The 17615-nt window shown below is 58.2% G+C and overlaps 2 protein-coding genes across 2 annotated transcripts; one reads left to right on the forward strand and one right to left on the reverse strand.

The window, feature by feature from the left end:
* Window positions 1–2930: 2930 nt before the first annotated feature.
* On the forward strand, window positions 2931–6903 carry BESB_015090 (rhoptry metalloprotease toxolysin TLN1; the record flags this gene model as incomplete). The annotated part of the gene is made up of 3 exons (XM_029360238.1): window positions 2931–3982; window positions 4311–4710; window positions 5074–6903. 3 exons carry the CDS (start codon window positions 2931–2933, stop codon window positions 6901–6903), a joined length of 3282 nt encoding a protein of 1093 aa, XP_029216905.1.
* A 947-nt stretch (window positions 6904–7850) lies between these two features.
* On the reverse strand, window positions 7851–16997 carry BESB_015100 (Tubulin-tyrosine ligase family protein; the record flags this gene model as incomplete). Its single annotated transcript, XM_029360239.1, has 9 exons — window positions 7851–9413; window positions 9605–9823; window positions 10114–11025; window positions 11455–12285; window positions 12494–12729; window positions 12853–13063; window positions 13287–13528; window positions 13771–13974; window positions 14309–16997. 9 exons carry the CDS (start codon window positions 16995–16997, stop codon window positions 7851–7853), a joined length of 7107 nt encoding a protein of 2368 aa, XP_029216906.1.
* Between the last annotated feature and the right edge of the window lie 618 nt (window positions 16998–17615).

Raw genomic sequence — 17615 nt, forward strand, 5'->3', positions numbered from 1 at the left:
TGCGTTTGCCAGGCAGGACGGGGAACTGGGTGCAGAAGACAACGTGCCACGTGGCGGCGCAGCAGTGGACTCGGCGAGCGGCTAAGAGCCTCGTTTCTGGCGTGGGGCCCCACCGGGCGCACGCGCACGGAGTTAATCGACTCCACTCCGCCCTAGCAGGCCTGACGAAGCTGCAAGGATCCGAAGGAAACCCTGAGCGCGTGGATGGTGCCTCGACGGTTTCCTGTTTCGCGGATGTCCGTAGATGCCCCCCGCTCGAGAGTCACCGGCGAAGGACGACGCGCAGTCGGTCTAGGATCTGTCCTGCAGACCCGACGAAGGGCGGAGCGCACCGTGACCTCAACGGAGATGGGAGTTACGGAGACGCGTGAGCGAGCAGAGACTCCACAGGTGACTAGACCGGGAGAGAGGCAGGGCGAACACCAGTTAGCAGGGGCAGAGTGCTGAAAAAAAGAGCGCGCGAAGACGGAGAAAGGATCTGGACGCCAGCTAGCGCGCTCTGAAGACCACTGCTGCGGCACGCCTTCGCTCCGACTTTCCAAAAGCGGTCGAAGCGGCGGCCTACTTGTGATTTGTGCCGACGCGGGCGTGCGCAGTCACTGCCTCTCCGGTAGGGCAAGGAGGCTCTGCGCATACAGCGCTGCGTTACGAGCCTAGCCCCTCTAAAAAAAAAACTTGCTAAGCAAAGATGCCGTTTTCCCGAAAATGCGCAGGAGAAGCTATTGCACGCGTGAAAACCGCAAAGACACTACAAAGCCTTCAGCCAGCGACGACCTTCGAGGTTGGCTCGATCCGAATTGTCTGCGGAAAGCCGCTGAGAATGCGCACTCGCGGAAGCGCGTGCGGACGCGGCACGGAAGGTTGAGTGGTTCAGTAGATGTGCTGGAGAGAGTGAAACGGAAGCAGTACTATCTATGTACAGCAAGGCGAAGATTCACGAACTCCTCGAGCCCTTCAGAAAGCCTCCCGGTGAGCCCGCGGCGGCGGGGAGGCGCAGCCGGAGTGGGGTGCGGACGGGGGAGGACAGGAGACCCGACAGTCTTCGCAGAGAAGAAGTGCAGGTTCCACTGGCGAGGGACGGAAAAACGAACGGTCTCGCTCGGAAAAACACAGGTGACGCAATTCGTCTAGGACGGCTACTCTTCACAGGACCGGTGCGACTCTGCTCATTCACTGTGAGACAACGGGCATCAGCCGACACACGTTTCTGCGAATGGGCCGCGCGCGTGTCTTTGCCAGGGTCCCTCCGGTAGCCGAGCGGCACAAACTGTCGCCCGGAATTTTCGTGGTTGCACAGGCGTCCAGGAGTTCTCGACGACGACTCTTTTACAGCAAGACAGCAAACTGACGTCAAACTGGACGCGCTCCAGAGCGAGGCAGGAGGCTGTGGCGGGCTCTCGCCCACCCTGGCAGCCTCGCGCAGCTGCGCGCGCAGACAGCCCCGAAGACTGCGCGCGCGACTTCCTGCTTGGGCAGGGGGACGAGATCGTGCACGGATTTCCTTCATTTGCTCCCGCGAGACCCCAACTGGACTCAAACAGAGACGGCCAGTGAGTTCAGAGCAGGCCGCAGTTTAGTGGACAGTCGACGGAGATGCTTCGCCTCGTATGCACTCAGAGCAGGGAAACAGCGGCGGAGAGCGATGTCGCGCGCTCCTCCTCACCTCGCCTGGAGAAGCAGTCGATGAGGCACAAGACCCTCCTGGCGGACGGCGTTTCCAGCTGGTCGGACTGCAAACGAGTCGCTTTGTGCGGAAAAGGAAACGAGCAAAGCGAGCAACTCGCGTGCCCAGCTACAGGGTTCCGCGTGAAAGGCTGCGGCTGCGGGTCCCCTTTTTTCCACTCGACGCAGGAAGCGGCGCTCGAGACTGAGCCCCTCTCGCAGAACAGAGTGTCTGAAGTGTCTGAGAGCGGAGCAAGGGCCTCGTGGTACCTCCGTACCTTCTTCGTCCGAACAGAACTCTGGATCGGTGAAGCGAGACAGCGCCACTATGGGAGCAGAAAGCTGCCACATGTGTGTTTTTCCCGAGTATGGAGATGGTGGCTCAGACGTGGTGTTGTCCGGACTGAAACAGAGCATACCATTCAACCTTGCGCAGCCTCCACACTCATCTCGTAGTCAGCTTGATCTTTGCGGTGCTCCACGTGCGACTTCAGCACGACGAAGCCAGATCAGTACTTCCGAACGACTGTCACTTCCAAACCTACCTCAACTTGCTTTTCTGGTGCTCAATGATAGCAGAAAAAAGCAGCTAGTTGATTCAGGCCAAGTCAAAGGGGCAGACTCTGTCTGCGGCAGCCGACAAGCGGGGCATGTGCTGACGCAAACGACTCGTCTCTTTATGGAGAGTCCCTTTCGTTTTTTTCGCCTTAGATGATCTGCTGCCAGCGCTGCGGTTGTGTCACGATACCTCTTGCCTAGGCTTTCTGCACCTGTTCCTTCCAGCCGCTCGTCATTCCATTTCCTTGGGATCTCCCGGCGCGCTCTCTGCAACCTACGTCTCTCGCGTTCGTCCCGCCGGACGGCTCTGAGGCGCGCGGCTGGCATGTGCGCCGGCGGTTTCTGCTCAGGTTCGGTCCTTCCATTTGATAGCCATTTCGTGCAGTTTCCCGCGTTTGTTTCAACCCGGTTGCTGTAGGCGACCAACACCTCCGTTTCGGTCTTCGCTCGCTCCACGCTGCACGCGCTCGTCGCGTCGTCGGCTCTAGCTCTCCCTCGGTTGCCGTCCTTCGGCTGAACCTCACAAACTTCCGTCCTTGAACGGAAGTCCTTCCACTGTCAGCAAGCAAGCTAGGCACTGGTGGCTCTGTCGGCGTCTGTGGCTTGCAGCGGGCATCGCGGGCTTCGGCTACGGAGACTGGACGTCGGTGCGCCGCGTGTTTACCACTTCGCACAGGGTCTGCAGCTTTTTCGCGATTCGGTGCTCCGCCATGGCGGTCTGCGTCAAGGAAGATATAGACAAACCGAACACAGACGAACGAAGCTACAGGTATGTGAAGCTGCAGAACAACCTCTCGGTGCTGCTGGTCAGCGACCCCGAGGCCGACTTGGCGGCGGCGGCGCTGGACGTCAATGTGGGCTCCTACTTTGACCCGCGACCCGTGGAGGGTCTCGCGCACTTCTGCGAGCACATGCTTTTTCTGGGGACGGAGAAGTTTCCCGACGAGACGGAGTACTCGAATTTCATCAAGCAGCATGGCGGGTGCAACAACGCGTACACGGAGCACACGCACACGAACTACCACTTCTCAGTCGCCCCCGAGCACCTCGAAGGCGCACTCGACCGATTCTCCCAGTTCTTCGTCGCGCCGCTCTTCACCGAGAGCGCCACAGAGAGGGAGTTGAACGCGGTGGACAGCGAGTTCCGGCTGCGACTCGTGAACGACTTCATACGGCGGTGGCATCTGCTCCACAAGCTGGCGAATCCGCAGCACCCGTTCAATCGGTTCTCGTGCGGAAATCGAGTCTCTCTGCAGGAGACGCCGCGGGCGCTCGGGGTGGATGTCCGCGAGGCGCTCCTCGCGTTCCACAAGCAATGGTACAGCGCGAACATCATGTCGCTCGTCATTCTCGGGAAGGACTCGCTGGATCGCCTGCAGCAGCTGTCCGAGACGTACTTTGGCGCCATCCAAGATAAGCAGGTGCCTCTCCGCCCCTCGAAAACCATTGTCGACCCGAGCGTCCCGGTTTTCCGCGAGGAAGATCTGCAGAAAATCACGTACATCGTGCCCATCAAAGACCAACGAGAGATCCACTTTCAGTTCGTCCTCCCGCCCCAGGCCGACGCATGGGAAACCAAGCCCACGCGATACATTTCGCACCTCGTTGGTCACGAGGGAAAAGGCTCGCTTCTCTCAGCTCTCAAGAGCGAGGGTCTCGCCATTGGCCTCAACAGCTGGAGCCTGGATGAGCAGTGCGTGAGCGTCTTTCATATTTCCATCGAACTGACTGAACAAGGCGCCTCCGACGCAGGCCTCGAACGGTGCGTAGCTGACGAGAAACGCGCCAGTCGCGCCAGAACGCGCCGATACGCTAGCCCTTCTTTCCACCCGCAGGCGTGCTCGACTGTGTATCTCAATTCTAGCTGCCGCCGTTCCTCGATTCCATCGGCGCACCGTGAAGACGTCGGTGAGAGCCTCGGCAGAGACAGAGCTGCGCGTGGCGACGGGCTCTGGTGGGTGCGGCTCCTGGCTCCGCCGTTGGCATGTGGACTGGTGCTGAAGTGTGAAAACTTGCGTGTGCTCGGGGAAATGGAAGCTAGCTCTGCAGGCGTCCTTCCCGCACATGTCGTGTCTCTCTCGCTGTCTCAGAGTGGAAGACCTGGTTTTCATTTACCTGCAACTGCTTCGCACCTCCTCGGTCCAAGAGTGGGTCTTCGAAGAAGCGCGCGCGCTGGCGGAGATGTCTTTCCGCTTCGCCGACAAAGAAAACCCGTTCCACTTTTGCGTCGCACACGCGAAGCACCTGCATCTGTATCCGCCTGAGTACGTGCTCTCCGGTCCACACTTGTTCTTCGCCTTCGACGAGCAAGAAATCAGAAGCATTCTCCAGCGTCTCACTCTGGACACGCTACGCGTTGAAGTCGTCGGAAAGCGTTACGAAGCCATCTGCAGCAGCAGAGAGCCCATCTACGATATCGCGTACCATGCAGAAGCCTTCCCCAGCGAGCGCCGCGAGCGGTGGGAGCGAACGCTTCGTGCGTCGCCGCAGGTAATCCGCAGACCGGGGCTTCGCCGGGGGGCGGTGGAGCCGACCGTGGTTACTGTGCACGCATGCACAGATCTCTGTGCAGATACAAATGACGGCAAGAATCCGCCTGTGGTGCGCACCTGCTTTGTAGGGTTCCTGTAGACCGTTTTCTGAGGTGTGCTTCGAAGCCGGTAGTTTTGTTGCGTGCGAGCTCGCAGGCTGTAGCTGGCGTTCCTTTCATAGCTCTCGCTGTGGATCTTCGTCAAACTCTGTCTGCCGTGGTTTGGCCTGTCGACGGTCACGGGACAGAGCAGCTGGCTGTGGAAGCTGTGGCATTGGTCCGTTTTTTCTCTGCGTGATTGCGCGTCTCGTTTTCTGCCTCAGGAGGCTTTGAGTCTCGCAACAAAAGAAGGCCTTCGGTTCCCCTCTCCGAATCCCTTCGTCCCCAGTGACCTCTCGCTGCGTCCGCTGGTTGCGCCCGCGTCTGCCTCCTCGCCTTCGCCTGCTTTGCCTCGGCACCTTCTGCCCGGGGCTGAAGGCACTGGAGACGCGAGAGCGTTCCCGTGCCTCGCCAGGCTTGAGCCGCAGATTTTCTTCAAGCATGACGACACTTTTTTTCTGCCCAAGTTGTCGGTGCGCCTGTGGATCAAAACCGCAGTGCCGTCGGAGCTAGACGACACTGCCCTCGCGCGCTTCTTCATTCGCGTCTGCGTCTACGTGCAGACGGTCGCGGAGACCGTCAACGAGGACCTGTACGACGCCGAGGTTGCAGGTCTCTACTTTGTCTTGCATGCTGGCGACTGGCCTGGCGAGATCTTCCTCTGTGCGCAGGGCTTCAATGACAAGCTGCCTCTGCTGCTGGACAGGTTGACTTTTGCGCTGTCTCACTCCGGAGCTGCTGTCGACTCCGCGAGCAGGGGGAGTCAGGGCGGCGAGCAGGCTGCAGACGGATGCTTTCTTCTGGATCGTCGCGCGTTCGACGTTGTCAAAGAAAACCTCCACAGGAAGCTCTCGAACAGCATCCTCTATCGCACAGTGTCGCAGCAAGCGGGCACGCTGTGTGGTGAAGCCTTGGAGACGCCGTTCTTCAGCTACGAGGAGAAGCTGAAGTGTCTCGAGGAACTCACCTATGAAGAGACTCAGCAGGTGCCGCGGACCTTGTTCAAGCGGGCGCGCCTGGATGGGCTCGTAGTTGGCAATATAACCGCCGCCGAGGCCTGCTCAATGCTGGAGAGAGCTTTGGCGAACCTGAACATCGAAGCCAAGCTGGAGGCAAGCAGCGTGTCAGAAAAAGCTGTTGTCGATCTCTCCTCTCTGGACCTCGCTCAGCTGCGATCCGCTGTGGCGGACTCTTGTGACGTCGACGGGACCACCTTATCGGCGAACGCAAAGCGGCTAGGGGCAGACGGGACGGAGGAGTCGTTGTCCGCTCCAGCGAAACTGAGGATCGAGAAGGAAAACTCGAACCCGCAAGACCCGAACAGTGCCGCCTTTCTGCGCTTCCAACTGGGTGATCTGGCGCTGCGAGAGCGATCCATGCTCTCGTTGTTTTCGCACTGTTTGTCTCAGTCGTTTTTCGATGACTTGCGGACGCAGCAGCAGCTGGGGTACGTCGTGAACGCCCACAGGAGCGTCCAGCTGCGTTCCCAGGGAATGGACTTCTTTGTGGCTGGCTCCAAATACTCCTCGGCGCTTATGACGGCGCGCATCCAGAAGTTCTGTCTAAAGTATTTGAATTCGCGCGAGAGTCTGGTGGACGTGGTGTCGGACGCTCTCTTTGAGAAGCACAGAACTGCGCTGATCAGTGAGCTAAAAGTGAGGCCGCAAAATGTCTTTGAAGAGGCGCAGCGGTACGCGAGAGAGATAAGCTCGAGGTATTTCATGTTTGATCGCCAAGAGAAGACCATCGCGGAGCTTGCGGACCTGAAGAGGGACGAATTCTTCGACTTTATTCTTAACCGCATCCGGCCTGCGCCGGTCCTCCTCCTCTGTATTGAGAGGCAGGCCTCGGCGCCGGCGAGAGACCTTGCGGCTGGCGGCGGCGAAGCGGACAGCCATGCAGCAGAGAAACAGGAAACGACTGCTTCGAACGAAGGCAAGAGAGAGGAGACTGTGGATGCCATGGAGGGAGATCTCTTTGTTGGCTGGATGCACATTCGCACTCCACGAGAGCTGCGCAAGTATGCCCGCGCGAAAATCCAGGTGCCGGCGTGACTGCATACTTCTCCATGTCCAGCGGAGTACCCATGAATCTGGCGCAGATTTCGGGATTCTCGGCGGATTTCCGTAGGTTTCTGTTGGCGTTCAACGCCGAGCAATTTGAAGCCCTGTCACACGCGCGGCAGCGTTGTCCTCTGGTTCCCCTTTGCTCGGCCGTGGTCTCAGGCTTAGTTCAAATCACTTGTGTTCTATTGTGTTTTCTCCTTAATGCCGATGCTGAGTTGAGCTGCGATTTGTTGAATTCCGCCCCCCCCCCCCCCCCCCTTGGTGTCTAGCGTCAGCTGCAATTCTAACCCCGGGTTACCGATCTGTTGGTTCCCGACTAAGGCCTCGTCTGCTCCTGCCCTCTCAACAGGTGCCTTTTCTCAACGACAGGCCGGGTTTCTGGCGGCTGCTGTGTCGCGGAACACCTCGCTTGGTACGCACATCCGTATTAGAAGACTCAAAGCCTTTTCGCGCAAAACCAGTAATAACGGGTGTTGTATTTGAAGAAAAGTTATATTACTGTAATAATTCACGAGTTTCTAGCAGACAGGCCTGCGTATGTTTTAGAGCTACTTGTGTTCGCTAAGGCAAGAATCTGGCGCCGCAGCAGTGGTAGTGCTAACACAGATATCTGAACTCTCCATGTATGCTCTTAGCGAGTAAATCCGCCGTTTAGATTCATCTGAAGGACGCCTTATGCAAATGCCTCAGCGGGGCCTTCTCTGAGACACATCGTACCATGTAAGATGTAGCAGCCACGGGCAGCCTTTAACTGTGGCATAGGCCGCGGAAAATGGATTCTGGCGGCGCGTCTCTTGTTCCATTCCGGCGCATTTATGTAGAGTTTCTATTTAGAGGCCCCGCACAGAGCGGGAGCACCGTACAAGGTTTCCGTTGCGTTAACGGGGATTCAAATGCCGCACAACCGAACAAGATCAGAAGACAAATTCCGCGTTCTACACAGTCTTTCCTTGAAGCAATACACAATAGTTGTGGAGATCCCATCGTAGCTGGAAGTAGTCAATAAGCCTCTCCATGGCAGCCTTCCTGTCTTCCGCTGGCACATGGTGGCACACAAACTCTCCGATATCCGGCCAAGATGAACAGAGGCCTTCGTGCCAGACAGGGGCGTCCGTTTGGCTCGCGTCGCCGCAGCCCGCGTTCCTGTTCTTGTCGACCGACAGTAGCGACTCGCCGCCTGACTTGCCTCGAAGCTTTTCGTCCATTTCGAGTTCTTTGTCGTCCGACAGCAGCTGCCTCTGGAGGCGCGAAGGCAACGAGGACAAGCGCCTCCCGCAGCCTATCATTCGACTCTTTGGCTCTTCAGCCGCCGCGGGAGCTGAGCCGGAATTTCTCGGCTTTGAGGCGGAGGGCAGACGGCTTCGATTTCTGCTTTCCGTCCCCAGCTGTCGGCCGCGCGCATTAGCGGCGAAACCGCTTCCTGCCCGAGCGGTCTGAAGTGTAGCGACCGAGGCAGCGCACTTCTCCTTCGACACACCCGCGTCGCCGGCTGTTCCCGTCGTAGACCGACTGCTGAGGTCTCTCTGAGGCGCCGTCTGATCGAAAAACCTCTCTGCTTCCGAATACTCCTGTCCCTCCAACGTCTGAAGCGAGGAGGAGTCTGTATCGCTCCTGCAGGCTGCGTTCTCTGAGCCGTCATCAGAACGTTCTTGGTCGGACGTTTGCGCAGAAATGCATTTGCCGCCTTTCGCTTTCGTCGACAGTTTGCCTCTCCGTTTCGACAGTTGCAGAGCCTGTCTTTCCTCCTCTTCAACCTTCCGCAAAGCTTCCTCGAGCTCCCTGACAAAGACAGTTTGAGAGCGGGACCTTTCCAGTCCTCTCTCGAGTGCCGGGGGCTCTGTCTTGTCCAGCCTCCTGCCTCCGGAAGGAAACGCCGCGGAGGACAGGTGCGAGTTCGCGTGCCCTGTGCTAACGTGCAAAAAAGCCTCCAGGAGCTTCGCCTTAGAGGGCAGATAGGGGTAGCAAATCAGTGCGATGGCCTCAAAGACGTACCACGCCTCCAGCAATCCTAATCCATACGACCCCTCTGGCAACTGGAGCTGCTTTCGCACCGACTGCAGGTGGTAGTACCACAGCGCTTCTATGTCGGGCAGGCCTAGGCGTCTTCGCCTCTCGGCAGACAAGGAGGACATGCTTCGTTGCGCGGAGGAATTCAAGTGCGGAGTCGAGAAAAAAGGAGCCTGCGCCGCACCCCCAGTTAGGCGCTGGCGCTGCAGGCCCAAGGGCCCCGGGTGCCCCCCCGCGCGGCTGCACGCCGCTGCGGAACTGTGAGAAAGCGACTTGACTGAGGCGGAGGACAAGAGACACGAGCCGTAAGCAGAGTCGCCCGCCAGGTTGGCTCGACTGTTGCTTCGTCCGAACGCAGAGAGCGGGGCGGACGCATCCTGGGTGGAGCCCCGCGCCAGCGCCGCGTAGAGGTGCGAAGACGCATTCGACGAAAAGGAACGCGGCCCCGTCTTGGAGTTTGTTCGAGTTGGAGTGACGAGGGGAACTTGAATCTGAAACGCACAACCACAACCACAGCGAAAGACGCATCTGCTAAGGGTCAAGACTCTCCACGCGCGCACACTGCGGTGGTGGTGCCCTCTGCGGGTCCGCATACCCCTCGAGCCCCTAGAGTAGGATGAGTCTCACTACTGACGTTGTCAGTCGCGACAGACAACGAGGGTTCCTAAAAGCAACCCCTTACCTTTCTCAAAATATCCGGAAGCTTGACGACCCGACAGGCGTCGAGAAGCGGGACTCTCTGCAATGCGAGCGCCTTCGGGAACTTAATGAGCCTTTCGAAAAGAAGCTGGAAGCGGAGCAGGCATGTTGTCTCAGACACGAGGTCGGTCACCGACGAATTCAGGTCGATCCAACAATGCTGCGGCTTCGCGTGCTCCCCCGAGAGAGGACGCAGAATATCCTGGGAAAAGCAGTGAACAAGCAGCCACTGCTGAAACGAATGTGTGTGTATTCCCTGCAAAAACAGTCTAAGCTGAATCGGCTTGCCGACTTCCGTGTCCCCTGCAAGGGCGTCCATGCATAGAGAAGGGAACACACGACCACAGGAGGTGTTTGCATCTGCGTGTGTTCGAGGAGATTCCAGCGTAAACCGCACAGCCCCCCGACAAGTCCCACACTTGGCGCTTCAGACGTTGCCACCTAGTGAGCGGAGCCACCGCCCAGAGGCCTGTGCTCTCTGCGTGCGCGCACCTTATGTAACTTCGTGTAAGAGGATTTGACTTGCGGCTGCATCTTCTTCGCCGCCACGCGATCTTTCCTGAGGAAGGGCTTGTACGGGCCAGGTGGGAACTTCTTTTTCCCTTCCTCTGTGGGTTTGCTTTCTTCCCGCGAAGCTGGGTTTGCGAAGCGCAGCCCCAAGACATTGAAGCCGTCCATGCACTTTTGCATTTCCTTGTAGGCGGCGTCGAGAAAGTTCAACTCGTAGCACAACTCCTCGGCCTCCGGGAGCGGCGAGCCCGTCACAGTGAGAACGGTGGAGCTGAGGATTTCCTTTTGAGGGGAAAAGCTCGTCGGGGCGCGCAGGTCGCTCTTCGCCTCCACGCTGGGGAGAGCTTCCTCTGCAGAATGCCTCGGGGACTCAGGCGACGCGGCTTCGCCGGCACAACGCGGTGAAGAGGGCGGTGAAGTCGCAGCGGTATCCGCCGACCCGAGGCGAGGGAGGGAGAGAGGAGACCCCTCTGTGGGGTGCTGGCCTCCAAGTTCCTCTTGGTGGAACTCGCCGTCGTTTTCCGGATTCGTTTTCTGCGTCTGAGCAGGCGTCTCCGCGTCCGCGGGCTCGGCCTTGTCGCCAACCTCGTCCACCTGCTTCACCCCCGCGCCTGCTGCTCTGTACAGCATTTCGAGCTTTTTTCCACGCGCATGGCTCTTGCGTTCCTCGTCAGAGTCTAGGCCACCGGCGAATGGGATTCCATTTCGACTCGAGACCCTCGAGCTCGTCGTGGTGCTCATCCTCGAAGAGACGTTAAGGCCGAGCTCAGTGCCTTCCCTGCGCTCGCCAGTCGCGCGGAGTTCGTTGTCACTGCTCATCTCAGCGCCCTCCTCGCCTGCAGAAGGCAGCGGAGCTGAACTAGTCGACGGGCTGTTGAAGGCCGCGGAGTTCTTCTGACACCAACACCAAGAAACACACCATCCACTGTGAACAGTCTAGCAAACGTCCACACCCCGCAGAACTGTCGAAGGAGTCACATGTGTAGATCTACGAATGCGTGCATAAGGTAGGACTGAAACGCGGGAATACAGAGACACAGAAAAGAGAACAACACACGTGTGTACCCAACGAAGTGATCGGAGATGCTGCACGACAGGCCAAAGATGGGTGCGCCTGACGCACGCCGTGAACAGACGAGGAGCAGTTGGTCGGGAGTGTCAATGAGCCACGGACACAGTCAGAGGCATGCAAACCTACACTGTGGTGAAAGATAGCCGGACAAGAGTTTTCTCTGCTTTGAGATTCTGGAGCATCCCCCCACAGTGAGGGAGTGCAGGGGCAGGGGGAATAGATTCAGTCCTCAGCTAGCTACAGGCACTTACCAACTGACACGCTCCGGACGCCTCCATGTGTTCCAGAAGCGCGCGTACTTTCTCAACCGCGTGCTCCATTTTGAACTCGGTCTCCTCAGACACGTCATCGTCAGCCGCTTCCTCTTCAGCCTTCTGCCGTCGTCCGATCCTCTTCGTTGGCTTCTTAGCAGCAGTTGCCGGCTGCCGTGCGGCGTCTCTTCCTGCTCGCTTTTCCCTCAGGTCTTTCTGCTTGGTCTCTTTTGCGGCCTTGGCCGTGCTGGCAACTGAAGACACCTTCGATGTCTTCCGCTTCTCCGCCGTTCTGCAGCTGCAGGCTGCTATCGAACCCGCTCGTCTGCCCGCACTGACTCGCGCATCCTTTTCATCACCAACCTTCGCGCGTCCCCTTTGGTCGCCTCCCCATCCGGAGCCGGTCGACGGCTTTCCAGACTCGAGAGGGACAGTCTCGCCTTCAGCCTCTGAGGAGGCCGCTTTGTTGACCGCGAGCTTGGGGCGCGAGGCGCTTCTCTCCAGAGATGCTGCGCGTCCGCTGGCATGCAGCGGAACCTTGCCAGCGCGCGAGGACTGTCGCGAAGGAGGCCGGCACGGAGTCAGGGTCTTCGAGAGAGAACTACGTGCATGCGCAGCGTTTCCTGGAGCCAAGACCGACAGACGCGATTGAGGACCGAGAAGCGAAGCGGAAAAGTCCGAAGTTCGTCCCTTCTCAGCGCCGCCGGCGGAGAAGCAGCGGCGGCGATCCTGGAGCAGAAGGCGATACGCGAGTCCCAGACCCTCAGAGACGACTGGCTCCTTGATGTGGCGGTCCATAGCGCTCTCCAGCTGAACGTCGACGCCTTCGTACTAAATGAGCAGGAAGCACACAAAACAAAGACGAAAGTACACCAGGAATGGCGCAGTTGAAAGGCGCGCTGACTGGAGAATGACTGGCGACGCAGCAGCTGTGATTGGTGCGTTACACTATGTTAGGCATCGCGTACACATACGCCGCAGACAGAGGCCAGGGTAAACGCAGCGAAGAACAAAGTCGCGAATAAAAAACGTAGCATACCTTGCTGTCAAAATAGTCGATGCGCAGACTCGGGTTGGAGTTCACTTCCAGAAGCCAGCATTTCTCGTCCGCGTCGAGAAGAATATCAAAGCCGAGCAGCTGGAAACACCGAGACGGCTCGGATTCTCGGCCCTTGTAGACGTGGCGATAACGCAGATTAAGCCACGGGTAAAGGCAGACGACCGTCCTCGCGGTAATGGACTTGATCTGGTCCCAGACATTGGCAATGTTGACGCCTGGTGAGCAGCCACAGAGCAGGAGTGAAACAGTGGGTCAGAATTCCAGTGCCGGGTTGCCAAGGTCCGGCCGAAAGAGTGCAGGGGCATCGCGCTGGCTGGTTAAGAGAGCAGAGAGATTACCCTCTTTAGCAAGGTCGCAGAAGACGTCCTTGAGCATGCGTTTGCTGTTGCTGTCGTCGTGCAGGTCCGTGGAACGAATGAATGAAGAGGTGTTGTCTTTGTTGATGGAGTAGTTTGTCAAATGCATGAACGGGTTGTCAATGTTGCGCCGCGTAGGCGCGCGGTACTGCTCTGTGCAGAAGCGCGCCATGCCGAGCTTGGAAATATACGCCTGGAGAGCAGTCAAACGTAGCGAAAAGGCAGACGCGGGTCGTAATTCGACGAACCCCTTCCATTTGGATCCGCTTCAACCGATGTGCCTGCCCAACCCCGCGAAGCGGGGTGAGGGCTTCCGCTGAAGTCCAGTCGCATGATGATCTGTTGCTGTGGGCGGCCTAAAGCGACTTAGTTTCCGCTCGTTCGCTGCTCCCCTTATCTCTCTCTCATGCCCCTACCTTGGGTGTTCCATTGACCGAGAAGAGCATGCAGTAAATGCGGAAGTCGAATTTCCTTTTATTCATCAGGTACGGGTTGGAGATGTACTTTTGCATGATGTAGTTTCCGTCTCCTCGAAGCACCATGCAGTCGATATCCTTATAGCGCGTGACAAGTTGGACCCCATTGCCCATGGCTCCTCCGTCGGGCTTGAGGATATACACTTCCTGGTTCTTGCTGTGGAGAATTTGCTCAATGGTTTCTGCGAGATGGCATCCCACATGAAGACACAGATGCGCGTGCTGTAACACGGAGCGGAACGAACGCGAGAGACAAATATCGCCAGCGGTGGAAGGGACGAGGTCGACCGGCTCAGCCAGCGACGCAACGGCAATGGAGAAGACCTCCAGTGTCGAAGGCAATGGAAAAGCCGAGGCAAAGATCCAAAAAACCGCCATGGACATTCAGCACCCCCCGGTCTAATTCTTGTTCGGGTCGGCCTACCTCGATCCTCCGGCAATGACCAGCACGCTGGCGAGAAATTGAAGAGATGGGGGTACAGCTGCTGATACAGACTAAGAACTCGCGAAAGCATCCTCTTCTTCGTCATGTCCCACATGCCAGGGAAGCGATTGATCAGCTGCAGGGGCTTCATATACTGGAGATGCTCGTGGTCCGGGACTGAGCCTCCAAGCCAGACGATATTGCCTGAGAAACGAAAGCCTTCCACAAAAGACTCGATTTGAGGACGAAGCTCCTCGACAATCTGCAAAGAGAGGAAAACAGATCCCTAGCCCTCACGTAGCTGAGTCGTGGAAGATAACGAGGAGACTGCAGCGACGCACATTCATCTCGTGGTTCATTCTATTCATCTGCAGCGGTGGAAGCTCGCGGTGCGAGTACGTTTGCTTTTTGCTTTCCGATACACGCAACACACGCGAGACAACCGTATTGCCGAGCCGCCTTTTGGTGAATTTTGGAGGGAGCAGAGCACGGGACGCCCTGGATGAACTTGGATATGCATGCGTGTAGGTGTCCTTACCTTTCGTGGTAACTTGTTCCTGTCGAGCCCACCCAAGGCGACAGCCAATAGTGTTGATGAGTGGCTTTTCCGCTCTGCACATCTTGGTGTTGAGAACGACTTCGTTCCAAGGAATGGTGCCTGATGCTGCTGCTGCGCGGGCTGCATTTTCGTCTCTCTTCCCCGTTTCGCCCCTGCTGGTCTTGGAGCGTCCCCTACGATTCGTGTGTGTCCGCTCGACCTCGCGTTCTTCTGGCCCTGTCCTTTCGGCATCTGTCTGCCCATCCGGATTCGATGCTACAGAATTCTCGAGCAGCTCGGCTGAGAGGCCGTCGTGCTTGTCCGACACTTCATGGGGCCGTGGAACGGACACGCGGACCACGGATTGGGACTCTGCGTGCGCTCTCGGAGTGGGCATTTGCACATCAATGCACGGATCGTCCGCCCAAGGCATGCGGATGTCTGCGTCTGTCGTGACGAGGCTTCGCGCGTCTGCTTTTTCATCGAGGTCTGCTAGTCGAAGCTCGTCCGTGTCGGAGTGCGACGCCTGGTGAGCGTCGAGGTCGCCAGCAGTATGAAGACCGTCGTCTCCGCGATCCGCCTCGGCAACGGCGGCCTGCGAGGCTCGGAGCAATCCAAGATCGTCGTTCTCGTACGTGTCTGCTTCCTCATCTTGTGCCTCACTCTCTGATCCCCCTATCACCTCCTCATCAGGACCGTCGCCCAACCTCACTGGCTCGTCTCCGGAGTAGATTGATCCCCACGCGTCTTCATCTCCCTCGTCAAGGCCGTCTTCATCTTCCACCGACATGAGCCCTTCCCGCTCCAAGTCTGATTCTGCAGAGCAAAATTCGTAAGTTACATGGCCACAACCCGCCTCCTGTTCCACGCCGAAGTCTGCAGAGCGAACCAGGCGACTGAGGTCTGCCTTCTCGCCTGTAGTGGCTTCGACTCGCTGAGAAAGAGCGTCGTCTGCTGTCGAGCTCTCGGAGCGGGGCTCGTGGAAGAAACCTTCGTGCGGCATCGTCGGGTTCTGCCACGGCTCCAGCTTTCCTGAAGATCCATGTTCGCTGCCAGCGGCAGCAGCGACGGAATTTCTTTCCTCGGCTTCGGAGCGAAGGACAAACAGTCCCTTGCGTGTTTCCTGTCTCCCAGATGTCTGCAAGAGTGATGTCTGTCCCACTTGCCCACGACACCCAGAGATCCCATCTGCTGTGTCCCGCAGCCCGTCGGAGGCCGGGACCAGTATTGCGCCTTCTGGAGACCTCACTGGCGACAGGCGACACCTTCCGCGATCCTGCTGAGGGTTCTCGGCAGCGGAATGCGTTAACGGTGGTGCCCCGTCTGTGGCGCAAACTGGATACGCACGGTGAAACAAACAGCTCTGAGCCTGACGAGACCCGCAGAGACTACCCGTGCTCTCTGGCAGATTCACACGTGTATTACAGCATCTAGATCCGGCCTCCAAGACCTCCCTAGTCTCTGCTGGGACCATGTCTCTTGCAGCAATAGAGCAGGCGAACGCACCGGGACCGAGGCTCGGCGCAGCAGGCCCTGTACCAAGGCGTGTTCCTGCTTGCTGCGGCTTGCCCTTATTCATATCCGGCTGGACGGTCAGAAGCGGTTCTTCAGGAGCAGCCTCTGACACCGTTGACGCGGAAACAGCTGATCTGAGCGTGACAGGATTCCCTAAATGAACGGGCTGCGCCTGCGCTGCGGAGGCTGAGCAAAACCCGGCCTCCGGTTGAGCCCGCACAGGCATTGGGCCTGGTAGTAAAGACTGAGGCTGCAAAAATCCAAGCCGCTGTGCAGCTGGCGTGGGAACTCGACCACGAAGTGCAGACGCTTCGAAGCCAGAGGGGAGGAGGCCGCGGGACAGGCGTGCATCCGGGAGACGAGCGTCCAGCTGGCTCTGATACGCCGTTGCCGTGCGTCCGGCCTGCTGCGTGCACGACCGCTCGACGGGTGCCCGTTCTGCGGGTCCTTGATATGGTTGCTGAGGAAAATGTGTCGACGTCAAGTGATTCTGCACGTAGAGCACAGCACTCTGTTCAGACGTTTGCTGGCGCATTTGTTGCGCCGGAAGCTCTACAGGACATGGAACGTGTCCCGGCGTGTTCGGCAGAGGTCTGGGCAGAGGGCACCCGCGGAGCAGGACATGTGCCGAAGACGATCGAAGCACAGGACTTGGCTGAAGTCCGTCCAGGGGATTTCCTCCAAATGCCTGTTGGGCACCCCAGTTGACCGCAGGTGGGCGAGGATACTGCGAAAGAACGGCGCGCGAGTACTGTCGGGTAAGCGGCGGACCCGTAACGGAGGGCAAGACTTTGAGGGGGCAAGAATTGAGGGGAGCGCCCGGAGGCGCGATGTGATGGGACGCCGGCATCCCAGCGGCCACAGCAAAATATGGAGGCGGATTCGGAGAGGCGGCGCCAAGAGAAGGCGAGATTTGCGGATTTCCTTGTCCGATTGCTGGTGGGAATCGACGGTGGAAGGCAATTTGAGGAGGCTGGTTGTTCGGGATGGCTTGGCAACCTGCACTGAAATTGAAGGATTGTGTAGAGCATGGGACGGACCCAGCGCAGGCCTTCGTGTAGGCGACCGAGGTTGTATGCGGGACGGCAGAAGGACCGCTGGCTTTCGGCTCACTGTTGACGAATGGTGCCGTGCCCGCCGGAGGCACGTTCTGATTCTGTGTGAAGTGCAACATTTTGGCGTGATAGGGGATATTGAAACAAGGGTAGCCTTGATGAACACAAAGAAAATTCCTATACAACTAAACAAGGAAACAACAGCCAAGCGAGAGTCTTCAGCGACCACCAATGAAATGCGTGTCTTGCCGGCTGCCACAACAACGCGATGCTCGTTCCAGACTATCCATCATGTAGCACTCGCGCCTTGGGACTGCTCAGGGAAAACTCTCACGGCTGAGCGTGGAGCCTGGTTCCCAACAAAGACAAAAATAGAATGGAAAGGGTGAAGTGTCACCCAGAAATGCGTATGCAAGCCGCGAATTTCATTTGGGTGTCCGTGCTCGGATCGACGTGGCCGCTGGCGACGGCGACTGGCACTGGAGACCCAAGCTGAGCGGGAGCGTGTACTTATTGCGAGGAAATTGGAGACCGCAGATATATACAAGGCATGTCCTAGACCGGATGTTGTATCCAATGTCGCCAGTCTTTCTCCTGTACTATGCCTCTGAAGGTTTGTAGCTGAATGCCTGGTGACTCTTGTCGCTCAACGGCAGTGCGCGCCCTCCCCCCTCCCGCTGGCTCGTTGGGGAAACGTGGCGCTGGAGGGGCGGTCTCTTGTCTTGAGGGAACGATAG

Source organism: Besnoitia besnoiti, chromosome IX (genome assembly GCF_002563875.1).
Source record: "Besnoitia besnoiti strain Bb-Ger1 chromosome IX, whole genome shotgun sequence".
NCBI classification, from domain to species: domain Eukaryota; phylum Apicomplexa; class Conoidasida; order Eucoccidiorida; family Sarcocystidae; genus Besnoitia; species Besnoitia besnoiti.